General features: G+C 48.5%; 1 protein-coding gene across 2 annotated transcripts in view; it reads left to right on the forward strand.

The window, feature by feature from the left end:
• Window positions 1–1,681: 1,681 nt before the first annotated feature.
• Window positions 1,682–12,828, forward strand: part of IGF2BP1 (insulin like growth factor 2 mRNA binding protein 1) — a 41,645-nt gene continuing 30,498 nt past the window's right edge. For both annotated transcript variants that reach the window (XM_086358082.1, XM_086358083.1), the window contains exons 1-2: window positions 1,682–3,240; window positions 4,398–4,458. In XM_086358082.1, coding sequence (XP_086214208.1) covers window positions 3,066–3,240; window positions 4,398–4,458 — 236 coding nt within the window. In that variant the 5' untranslated portion in view covers window positions 1,682–3,065. The remainder of the gene's footprint in view (window positions 3,241–4,397; window positions 4,459–12,828) is intronic.

The following is a 12,828-nucleotide window of genomic DNA, read 5'->3' on the forward strand; positions in this document are numbered from 1 at the left end:
TATGTTCCCCAGGGAGAAAACCTGAGAGGTGCTTCTATTAATTCCTGAAGATTTAAATTAAATGAGGGAAACAGCACTTAAGGTTTCTGGGACCTGGAATGCCCCGCCGAGTACCCTCTTCCTTGTTCCCCAATGTAACAGAAAAGGTTTCAGGAAGCTGGGTTCCTATTTAGGGAAAGGCCAAGGAACACAACAGCCTTTCTGAGACCATCTTTTAGCCCTTTCAAAAGTAAGCACACAGCACCAAGAAGAGTCCCCGGGCAACAGACCCACAAGATAATTTTTCCCCCCTAGCCTCCTAATTTTCCTCTTAATTTTCTTCGCTCTACAGCTTGTATTAGCTTGCTTTTCACTTAAGAGAGATTATTTATTGAATGCCTACTATGTGGCAGGCAGTGGAAACTCGTTGGTTTGTTTAAAATTGTTTATGTCAAGAGCCAAGTATTAAAGAGTCTGAAAGAGACAGGGTCGGAGGAATTGGGGGGTGGAATACAGATATCGCCCACCTTCTTGGATAGAAAACATTTTTTGTCTACTCAGCAACTGATGGCTTATAGTATTCAGATTTCTGTAGATCCATGGGAAAAAAAAATCACATAAGTAAAAATTCGAGAAACACGTGGCTGGCAAGAACAAAACGCGGATTTGGAGGGTGGGTTTGGAAGGTAGTGGAGATGGAGAAACCGAGTTGGAAGCCCTCCCCCACCCCATTTCTTTTCAGTGCGCGGGGAAAACGGGGTGGGGGACAAAGGTGCAGCGTGCGGTCCTTTAACTCCCGACTTTTGAACGGTGGAAAATCGTCTGCCAGAAGGGCGGTGCGCCGAAGTCGCAGCCGGCTCACTGACTCTGCAAACACCAAATAATAACAAGGAAAAAAAAAAAAAAATCCAAGGCATTCATATCGGTGCAGCTAACACGTGTTGCGGAGTCGGCCCGGGCCGCCGGCGACTGAGACAATGGGGTCGGGGACCGGGAAAGGGAGAGTGACCCCCTTCCTCACCTGCCCTCGCAGCATGCGTGCCCCCGACAAAATTATTTCTCCCTCTCGCAGAACCAGGAGCAAACCCCCAGCTTCCGCCCAGTTCGGGGAGACTCCGGCATTACTGGGGGTCCACCCCCCTCTTGCCCTGGTTCGCTGGGTAAAGGGGCTCCAGGGTCCCAGGGCTGTGCTCTCCACCACCCGCTGGCGCCGTCCCAGCCCCCGCCGCTGGAAACTCGTTGGCCTCGCTCGCCCCTCGGCCTGGGATCCCGGCTGCGCGTGTACCGCACGCCCGGCTCTGCGCCGCGCACCCGGGACTCCGAGACGCGCGGCCAACCGCCCCCTCCCCCACCGCCGAGACGGGGTGCGACCGCCCACGTGTCGCCCCTCGCCCAGTCGGGTCCGTCCCTCGGGCTCCCGGGGCCAGAGGATCCGGAACGAGTTGGTCAAAGGCGAGGGAAGGGACCAGGGCGGATCCGCTTCCCCCTCCCCAGGCGGGCGGGGAAGGCGCCGCCGCCCCCTCCTCCGAGCTGAGCTCCCGCCCCTCGCTTCCCCGAGCGCCGAGCGGAAATTACCCCCTCCCCCCGCGGGCCTGACCTGGGGACGTGGGCGGGGCTTAGCGCTCGGCCCCCCCCCCCCCACCCCTCGGCCCTTCTCCCGCCTTCCAGCCAGGATCCAAATCCCGCACCCTAGAAAAGTTCCGAGACCCGAACCCGGAGCTGGGAAAGCTGCCGTCGCTGTCGCGAGAGGGACGGGTGGAGGGGACTCCACCTGTCTGCCCCCGTATCTGGGAGCGAGAAGGGGATCCTTCGGATCTCCACCCTGTCACTCCCTCCCTGAGACCTCCCCCTTCGGTTAGCCCGGGTCCGCTCGTGCGACCACTCCTCTTCCTTCTCTCCACCCCTCCCTCTCTCTCGGGGTCATCTTGGGCCGGAGCCGCGCTTTCCCCCAGGACCCCGAGACGTTAGAGTTCAACAGCCGAACCCCGAGTGTGAGCCATCCTTTCTCCCGAGGGAATCCCGAAACACGATTTTCTGCGGATCCCTGGTTTCCAGCTGCGATCCCCCGTGTTTTCCAGCTTCCCAGTCCCGCGCTCTCGGGGCCCCTCAGTCCCGGACTCCCCGAGGCGAGGGAGTCTCCTAGAGCTGGGGTAGGGGAGGCCGAGAACCACCCACCCCCCGCCCCCCGCCCCGCACACACACTTATTAAAGATCTAGGGGAAAAGCGCCTTTCTTTTGAAATCACCGGTTCGCGCGACCCCCTCCTGAAGACCCCAGAGTCCTCGTTCTCTTTGTCTCTCTCGGCCGTCCCCCGCCTGTCAGTCGCTAGCAGTTAGCTGGGGTAGGGTGGGCAAACTCCCCCCCAGCCCAGACCACTTGAATAAAAAATAACCGCACATTTTACCCAACGTCGTAAGAGGAGGGAGATTTTGGGCAGGACCACCCTCCCCCAGCTAGGGCCCGGGTAGGGGGATGGGTGTGTGTGGGGGGCGGGGCGCCTCCCTAGGGGCCAGATTCTTGGAAGGGGGAGGGGGCAAGTAGAGCTACACGAAAGCAGCCCCCTCCTACCCAGCTTACCCGGGGGGTGAGTTGAGAGCCCACCCCCCCCGGGTGGGAGTTTGGTGGGCTGGGCTGGGTTGGAGGGCCCAAGGGCCCTGAGGCGTCGGGGGTCTTCCCCTGCAGGGTGGGTGGGGGCTTTCACCACGTGGCTTTGCCTTTTTTTTTTTTTTTTCCGCTCCATTTTTTTTCAAGTCGATTTTATTTAGAGGCGGCGCCAGGGCGGCCGCGGAGAAACGTGACACACCAGCCCGCTCGGAGGGGTTTCGGACAGAAGGGAAGGAGCCGCGCCGCGTCGTCCGCCTCCCAGCGCGCCGCGGGCACTTCTCCCGGGCCTCCCCGAACTCTCCCGCGACCTCTGCGCGCCCTCCGGCCGCCCTCCCCGCCCCGGCTCCGGACAACTTGAGGGGTGGGGTGCAAAGAAAGTTTGTGTCTGCTGCCGCCGCCTCCCGCCTCGGCCTAGGAGGCTCGCCGCCCGCGCCCGTCCGCTCGGCCTTGCCCGGGACCGCGTCCTGCCCGAGACCGCCACCATGAACAAGCTGTACATCGGCAATCTCAACGAGAGCGTGACCCCCGCGGACTTGGAGAAAGTGTTTGCGGAGCACAAGATCTCCTACAGCGGCCAGTTCTTGGTCAAATCCGGCTATGCCTTCGTGGACTGCCCCGACGAGCACTGGGCGATGAAGGCCATCGAAACTTTCTCGGGTAAGAGTCCACCCCCTCCCCGGAGAAAGCACCGCCTGAACAACGGGGACCTGCTCCTCCTCTTCCCCTGCCCGCCAACTCCTCTTTGCTCCCGGCCTGCGGGGCTTGGCCTGGGTACCGACTTCCACCCACCTCCTCCGACGCCCTCTCGGTTCCCCCTTTGACCCCTCGCCGGTCCCTCCCAGCCCGAGATGAAGAGCTGGAGGTTTTAGTGAGGTGATCCCCTTACCCCTCCACCGACGGGGCGGGAGCCCCCGTTGGCAGGAGGGGAGGGGGGACTCGCCACCAAGACGACCCCCGCGTGGGCGTCCTTCTAAGTCAGGCCCTCGGTGTCCGAGGCTGGACACCGCCCCCCCGCCCCCGCCCGCCCCAGCACTCCCTCCCCTTCCTCCGCCCTAGGCCTTTCCGGGCGGGGAAGGGTCCTCGCTCGGCTCCTGATCTCCAGGGTTTCCGTGGGGACTGCAGCTTTCGGGCTCGACCTGAGAGCGGCGGGGTCCCGCCTCCCGCCCAGGGCCCGGGGCTTGAGCCATTTTGATTTGAAAGTGGGGCGTGAGCGGGGTGGCGCGGTGGCGGCGGCGGGTCGCCATGCTGCTTCCCGAGACCCAGGCTGGGCCGAGAGGCGCGCGCCGCGGCCGCCGGGGACCCTCCCGCGGGGCCCCGCTCCGCTCCCCCAGGCCTCGCCTCCGGGCCGGTCCCGACAGGTGACCGCCCCGCCACCCGAAGCCCTTCTCCCTGGCTAGGCAGGAAAATAAAGTTTCATTCTGCACCCCATCTCCCCACCCCCCGCCACACACTTTAGGAGAAACGGGGAGCCCTTTCTCGGCCCCCTCTCCCCACATCTGGGAGCTGTAAAGGTAGCCGGCCCACACGGACGCCCTCGCATCTCTCCCAAATCCGGCTCCCAGAGCCGTCCACTGCTCAGCTAGCTTCAATGAGAGAACAAAACACAAATTCAGAAAACACGATAATGAATTTATAGAGTCCACCATTCCTCCAGCGACCTTCTCACATCCGGCTGCGGAACCCACTACCTGGATTCCTAGGAAAATCTCAAATCCCGGTAACCCCTGAATCACCCTAGTGTCTTTCTCCTTCCTTTTCCCGCCCCCTACCCCCTGTCCAAGCCCTCATATTGTCTTTTTCAATTTAATCTGTAGGGAAAGTGGAGCTGCAAGGAAAACGCCTAGAGATTGAACACTCCGTCCCCAAAAAACAAAGGTAGGAATGAGCTCTTCTCTGGGGAGGGGTCAGCCTGGGGATGCTGAGAGGCTGTGTTTAGGGGTCCATCCTGTCTCCAGGGGAAGAAACCCTTTACTGGCCTTCCCACCCCCAACTCCGGATGTTGGGGGCAGGGAGGGAAGATTGGCTAAGATCTTGTAATGGGTGGTTTACAGCTTGTAAAAAAAAAAAGCTGGGGCTGGGGTGGACTAGGAGATGTTACTTGGAGAAGTAAAGGGGGAAAAGATCAATGGGGGAGAAACCTTGTGGAGTTTGTTCGGGTGTGTGGGGCTATTTTTGTAGGGAAGCTAAAAATCTTTTAAAAAGAGTTTAGACTCATGGCCATTCAGCAACTTTTTAGCAGGCCTGTTTTTTCCACCCTTCTCACCATAATTTTTAAGTGAATTGGGAGAGGGGTCCCCTTTGACTTCCTAAGGGAAGTGGAATGAGTTCCTGGCCCCTAAAGAATTCTATGCTTGTGCTTTATATTTCTGCAACAGGCAAAGGCATAATTTTTTTTTCACAGACCCCTACCTCTAGTCCCTCCCCTCAGACCTAGTCCTCCCCTTCCAACTGGATTTTGCAAATACGCTTTGGCTGTACTATCCTTTCTGAGCCCCCCACCCCCACTCCTTCAGTCCATTGTTACAAGGGGACCATCTGGGGTGAGAGCTTTGTGTTCAGGCTGTGAGCTGGGGCTCTTTGGAGGGTCTAGAACTCCCTGGATGAATGGGTGTGTGTGTGTATAAGTGTGTACGAAAGAGACTGTTCCAGTACCTTCCTGTTCTCTCTTTAGCAAAGGGGGTACGTCTGTCATGTTATCCCCAAAACTGATTCATGGTTCATATCTTTCACTGAACTCTGGCTGGGAAGTATAAGGGCAGAGTCTTTCTGCAAACCTCACTTTAAACGTGTTGACAGTGCAGAATTTTCTCTCGTGTTGCAGTCCCCAGTAAATCTTTGATCCTTTCCCCCCCGTCATTTCAACTGGAAACTTGCTGCATTTCAGGATAGTCCCTGGCTTTTTCTGGGTGGGAGGGTGGAGGTGGGTGACTGTGCTTTTTTGAAGGCAGTTAAGAGGATCTACAAAGTTTAATGTGAGAAAAATCTGTTCAGTGCTTTAGCTTGAGATATTTAAGTAACATGGAACTATTGTATCTATAGATGATCAATATGACTTGTAACTATGTTTATAGAACTTGTGATTTAATCTCCAGTGCTTGAAATACTCTGTTATTGGAAAGGCAATTAGGGTTAAGGAATAAAGAGGCAATAAAATCAGAAGAAAGAAAAAGAAGTGTTATTTATTATTTGGAAGCATTTCCTGGAGATGGGATTAAGAGAAGTATGTACACTGACATCAGTAGATTTACTGAGAAGATAGTGGATTTTTGAACTGAAAGCTGAGTGTTTGAAACTTGTTGATGGGAAATAACCAGAATAACTGGAATTCTGAAATATGTGGAATTTTTCCTTTTGCTTTAAAGGATGGTTTAAATTTTAAAGGGAATGAAGTGAAAAGCAAGAAAAATAGCAAAATGTGATGAAATGGAACCCCAAACATTTATATTTTAATTTTCATGGTGCTCTGTATTTTATGGATCTTTTCTCCTAAGCCATCTGCTTGCTTTAAAGCCATTTTTAGGCTGCTTCTTGTTCCCTCCAAAATGTATTACTGAGGGCTTCTTTGAGTTGGGAAAGGGTGGGGTTTGTGAGGACTGGGTACAAAATCTTCTTTCCACACCCATATTCAAAGTTTTGTGTGTTCTCCCCCCTTCCTGAAACAATTTTTGAGCACAAACATTGAGTCAGTTGTGTTTTGTTCCTCTGAGTGGTGGTAAGGCACTTCATTTTTCTAGAATGAATCAATTTTTGAAGTTTTAGGATTTAAAAAAAGGTTTGTTTTCCTGAAGTCGGTTTGCTCTATCATTTTGTGTTCTTTGAGGAGGCATGTTGTGGTATGTGTTTTCAGTCTGTCTGAAAAGTTATTTCTTCAGTTGGTTTGTTCCTGGCTTTTTTAGTTTTGTGGATGTATAGGACAGGAACTAGTTAATTAACTATGACGGAATGTATTTTAAGCAAAATGAACAATGGTGCATATATATATATGTGGTGTGTGTGTGTGTTTGTGTGTGTGTATATACTATATTGTTTTCACAGTTTAAAAATAGAGGAAAACTCTTCTTGATGTACTCAGTTCCAAATGAACTATGGCTTTAAAGATTTCCAAGAGATTCATAAAAACCTCCCAACCTAGTTCCTGGGGTTTTTTTGGTTTTGTTTTGTTTTTGTATTTAGAGGGTGGGGTTTAGCAAGCAAAAGATACAATATTTTTTAGCAGTTCCCTCTGAGTAACTGATTTTGAAGTGTTAATATATTTTGTTTTAATCTTGTATCTATTTGATAAATACAGTTTGTTCCTTTTTAAGAACTCAAGAGAATGAACGCTATACATTTAAACTGAAAACATTAAATTGAATTTTTTAGATGAATGGCATTAAATTTCTCTTGAGATCACCTTTCCAAATGACCTCTAAGTCAGTGTTGGAATTTTAGTCAAGAGTTTCAGCTTATTGTTGAGAATTTATATAAATTTACTGCCAAGTGTTAAGACAAAGGAGGGAAAGCAAAAGCATTTTAGAAACAATTGTGGAAAGCATTTGTATTTATTTATTTTTAAATTTGAGACACTTGAGTAGTGAAGGTAAAAGGGTATCATCCTAATGAGACTTGGGTATTTTGGAAGAAAATTCCTTAATTTTTTAAGGGAATTAAATTTTTGTTTAATTGACCACTGTGTGTGACTTTTTCTAGAGGAATGTGGCCTAAAGATAGCATACCTCCTGTCAACTGGTGTCATCAAAATAAAAGGTGTTGTTAAGGAAAAAAAAAGAAAAGATGTACTCCATTTCTATAGGTGAAATGTGTTCAAGAAGAAGACTTTGATTTTATTAGGCAGGTTAGTGTTGTTTTTTCTGACTTAAAATGAGGTGGGCTAATTGAATACTTTCCCTTATATTTCTAACTACCAAAAAACACACAAAAAATGGTCTTCCAGCCAAATGAAGTGTGAGAACTCTCAGAAGAGTATGTATTCAAACTTTATTCTGATTTTACAGTTTAATTTTTAAAAGTTGGTTGCTTTAAAAATCTCTGTAAAGGGATGGCTTGTGAATGGCAACAAATATTTTTAAGTGATTTGTGGAGATGCTGAAGAAATAATTGGATCACTGAATGTATTCAAAACAGACAAAAATTTTGCCTTCAGGAATGGGTTTGCCTTTAAGGAAAATTGTTCTTATGGGCTGAAATGAATTATAAGAGAAACAAGGGAATGTCTTAAAAAGAAAAATAACTTCAGAGGAGGAAAAGTACTAGCGTTGGGAGTATTTGCAGGCACTTTTGCCATAGTGGTTATAGCTGAAAGGTACATTTGACCAGGTCTTCAACAAGTAAGTTGAAAGTAGAAATAGTTTGACACTTTTAGTAAAAAGGTTTTCTTAACTAATAGCAGTTTTTTTGAGTTTTAAATAAGTTGAAAAAAATCAGTTGATTCTTAATTTTTCTGCACTGTTTGGAGGAAAGGTGGAAAGCAATTCACTCTTTGCATTTTAATTGTCACCTAGAAAGTAAATGTTTGCAAATTAATTTTTTTCACTGCTAGAGAAATCCTTAACTTAGCGTTTAGTGCTCGGTATTTGAAAATGACTTTCCTAAAGACAGTGGTATAAGACTGTCCTTTGGAAGAGCTGTAGGTTTCCAGAACCCTTGGCTTTCTAACCCAAAGTAGATGAAATTTTACTCCAATGGTTTCCCAGATGGAGAACTTTTGCGTAAAGAGGTGGAAGAATTGTAATTCCCATCACTGATTTATTCAAAGTATAGTTAACTGCTCCAAATGTAAAATTGTAATGGCATAGACTTTGCTGGAACAAGAGCAAAACATTGTTACGTTAACCATTGGAAGAATCTTAATTCAAAGCTTCAGAGCGTCTAATCTTTTAAAATTACCTTAATATATGTCATTTGAATCATACTTTATGTGTTTGAGTACTTTTAAGCCTCGTTTTTTTGAGCTTATTTATTCTATAATGTGTAACAAGTCAGTTGACAAAGATACCATTGAGATAGGCTTGTGAGTATAAAATTTTTAAACTAATTTTTTTTTTCAGATCTGGTTTAAAGTGAAAAGGAGACCTAAGTGCTATTTGTAGACGTTTAAGGGTTTTTGTGATGAAGAGATATAGACTGGTTATACGTGTGTTGATTTGTGTGTGTGTGTGGGGGGGTGGTGTTGGTGTTGGTCATGTTGTCATTAGAATAAATGTATGAAGCAAAGGCGTTTGAAGAACAGACATTTTGCCAACTGTTAGAATTTAAATTCCCTCTTGTTCGCTCCCCATCCTCTTAAAAGATTCTTAAAATGTGGCTAATGCCTTCCAGAAAGTGCAGCTTAGATTTTGGGATGGGAGTGTTTGGGAGAGAAAAGGGGAGGAAAAAAGCAGCAGGGGAGACTGGAAAAATCAGACGAGTTAGTCCTGGGTTGGAAATTCCAGACGGGGAAAAAAAAGAAAGAGAGATGGGGGTTGGGGTGGATTGCCCGCTTCCCTTTTAAAGAGGAGCGGCCGGAGGCGCACAGCGACCGACGGGAGAGGGGCTCTCAGGCACCAGGTTTAGAAGACGGTGTTAGATTCAGCCCAGGGCAAGGCGATTTTTGCTTTCGGAGTTGCCTGCCTTCCCTTCGCTTTTTCAAAAAGCAGAGAAAGTCGAGGCGGCGCTGGAGGCGCTTCCTGGAGAGCCCGCGCCGGCCCCGCTGCCCTAACCCTTCCCCGCCCGCCGCAGCCCCAGCCCAGCCCCGGCCTCGCAATCTCTGCCCGCTCCGCGCAGGGGCCCCCGCCTGCCTCTGAGCCAGCCCCTGCCCGGGAACAGACGCAGGCCTGGGTCTCCGAGGAGGGCTTCCTTTCCCAGGGTCCCCGAGACCCCTGGCTGCGAGTCGTCGGCCCACAGCCTCGTCTTGGTCCTGGGAGCCCCCAGATCCCAAACCTCGCCGCGGCTTACCCGGGCTTCCACACGGGGAGAGGTCCCAGGCCCCATGGTGCAGACCTTCCAGCGCCCGCGCTGTCTCAAGACCTTTCCATTCTAAGGCAAAAGCTAAAGGCTGGTGGGTGAATGTGGAGTGAAGAGGCAGAGGAGACAGGAAAAGAGCGAGTCAGGGGAAAAAGAGGATGAGAGAGGTGGAGAGAAAATGGAAGTGCCTCTAGTTGCTGCCCTGTCCCATAGACCTGAGGCCCTTAGCCATGGGGCATAGAACCTTGAAGAGTTAACAGAGTGGGATAATATTTACTCTTTAGTAGATGGACTGTGTGTCCCCACCTCCCAAAGGCTGACTGAAACAATAACAAAGGGAGTAATAGTAACCAGAGGATTTACCATGGGTTTTATTTAGTTGTAAGTGATTGACAACAGGTCTTTCAGTTGGCCACTGGTGAGGCTGTGGAGATCAACCAAGTGTTTGACTCCATGTTAATATCAGATTTGCATACCATTTCCACTTGTGTCCAGTCCATACCTTTTAAAATGTCTGTCAAAAGAAATAAAAGGTCTGTCCTTGAAAAAACGTGGGATCGAAATGTATGCTTTTTTGGTAATTGATTTGATTTGGCTGGAAAACAATCATCCAGGAGGGCGCCTGTGATAGCAGCACTAACAGGGAGATGTCCAGTCCTTGGTTTGTTAACTGCGTTCTAGTAGAAGAACCTGGAGTTTGTTCACAGGGGGCTCTGTACTTTTTAGCAGGTCCAAGGGGTCATCCTAGTATTGAACAAGCAGAGTCAGCTTTCTAAGACCAGCTTCTCCTTTGCAGCCAGTAGGTTTGCAATAAAGAGGCGTGGAGTGAAGGAAGAAGAAGCTTGAACAAGCTTTCACCCTAAATGCAGACTGCTGAAATAAGATGTGTGTTGATTATGGGTAAATCACAGGAGAAGAGTAGGTCTGGACCTCATCATTTTAATATAGTTGGAGAAAACTTGATTGCGAAACGCTGAAATGTAACTGTATACAGAACAAACACCACCAGAAAAGCAGTCCTAGTGCAGAAGTCCAGGCTTCCAGGATCTGATGTTCTGGTCGTGTGGCAGAGAGCATGGCGAGCCACCAGTAAACTGCTTTTGTGTGAAATACAGAGCAAATAACTGGAAGAGTAAAAAAAATTTTCACTAGATTGTCCAGATATTTTCATAACCCCTAAGGACAAGTCTGATTTATTAGACAAGGGGCATTTTGGTGGCTAAAGGCATATATAAGGTCAGGATCGGTCAGGATGGGTGGGAACTTTGTCCATAGTGTAGGTGGGAGGTTGTGGAGAAGATCCCTGTTAGAGAGGAGACAGAAGTGAAGGATCCCTTTTCATTTTCTCTTTCCCTCTACAGCATATCTGTTTTGTGGATGTTAGTCAATCCTTTTAGCATTTCCTTAGGAACAGTGGGTTAAGGAAGGCTTCATTTTTACTCATTTTGAGTTAGTTTCAGTTAAAAAATTAGTTTTTCATCCAGATGTTTTGGCCACTTGGGATGGAAAATGTTAAGTCTGAGTGAAGTTTGATTGGATGGTTTAATTTAGTTAATTGGATATAGTTAGAATCTTTAAGAGGAGAAATGAGAGAATTTAGAAATTTTTAAAAGATTGTTTTGTGTAAAGGTTGTTTATGGAGTCTGAGTTCTTTGGCAACAGGAGCAGGGAGGACAGGAATCATTTTCAGAATTCTTGAGGCTCAAGGAGAGAGGAAGCACTAATATTAGGTCAGAGTCTCATGACCTTTCCTAGGTCCCTCACTCAGTCCTACAGAAGTGTGGACACCTTTCCAGGTGTCTCCAGAGATCTCCGAAGAGTTTTAGAGTCAGGCAGTGACTGGGAAACTGGGAAAGTTAATTAATCTCCTTGAGCCACCATTACCTTAATTGTAAACTGGTGCTACCACACATTAGCTATTCCTATTCTTTGTTTTCCATATGGGCTTGTGCCTCCTGTCTTTGGACTGGGTGTAACCATTGGGCTGTTTTCCTATGGCAGTATGTAGGGTGTTCAAGTCCACTTCTGTGAATATGGTGTGCATTTTATGTGGAACAATGATGGATAGGTATATTGAAGGGGATTTGTGTGTAGGATGCTTTTGATAACCTGTGTGCTAAAAGGAAAGGCCACCTTTTGGGAGATAGAGATGAAGCTCATCAGGGCAACTGCCAAGAACCCCTAGATATGGGCCCTGCCATTGTCTCTTAACCATCCTTTTAGGAGAATAGAGCATATTTTCCATTGTTGATGCTCTCAGCCTGGACCAGGTTCCTCACTGAAATTTCACTCTGGTAATACTGTCAAAGGTGCTTGTAGGGTAGGGAAACTGATGAGAGGAGAGTTCCCCTAATTCTGCAGATGAGGTAGGTGCTGTGAGAATTCCGGGTGAAGGGAACTCTTAAGTCCTCTAGAAGGTCTGAGGAAGGAAGAAATAAGCAGCTTCCTCTACCTGGTAGGAGATGGGCATGTTTGTCTTGAAGTTCTCCTCTTAAGCTAAGAAAGTAGGCATTCAGGAGTTGGGGTCCCTTGGATTCAGAGGTAGTGACTGCATCCATGGCTCCCCTCCCTGTGCCCTCTTAGATGGCAAAGCCGTGGTGGTCTCAGTCTGTTTCCCTGGTCTGGAAATAGTCTCCAAAGGTGTACTCTGGACCCACCTTCATGTCCATTTCCTTTCTTCAGCCCTTTGTGCTCAAAAGGTACAAACATACCTACCCACAGACTTAGAGTCCCTTTCCACATCTCTGTGCAGAGTGAGGATTGACTCTTCTCTTAGTGGGGTGGAGAGGGGTAGGGCTTTCAATCCGGATGTGGTTTTTGACCATTTAACAGGCTTGTGACTTTAATCAGTTACTATAAAGGGTTTTACAATTAGTTTATGTGGAATGATGTGTATTGCCTCTTTTCTGGAGTGGCATTTGGGATTGCTTGGGGCTTGTCAACTTTCCATGAGGTACTCTTGAGGAGGAGAAAATGAGGGGAGACAGGAACTAAAGTGGGGGCTGTTGGGTGGAGTAAACTTGTTGGGGCTATCTATTCAGAATTAGACATTTATGCCACTTCCTCCTCCAGGTCTCTAAGTTGCTTGGGAGGAGAGGTCCAACTGTAATAGAGAGCAGTTGCCTTGGCAGGATTTGGAGACGGAACCCTAAATTAAAGGGCAAAGACGATCCTTTACAGACGTGGCTGTTGGTGGCTGCAGCCAGTTTGTTCTGAGTGAGGACTGGATGTAAATAAGATGTTGGCTGGGGAGACAGCAGGGTTCAGAAGAATAATCTTTTTCACTTCTTTTCTGGAGTGTCC

Source organism: Bos grunniens, chromosome 19 (assembly GCF_055505025.1).
Source record: "Bos grunniens cultivar Pamir isolate PY7600 chromosome 19, Bosgru_T2T1.0, whole genome shotgun sequence".
Classification (NCBI taxonomy): Eukaryota; Metazoa; Chordata; class Mammalia; order Artiodactyla; family Bovidae; genus Bos; species Bos grunniens.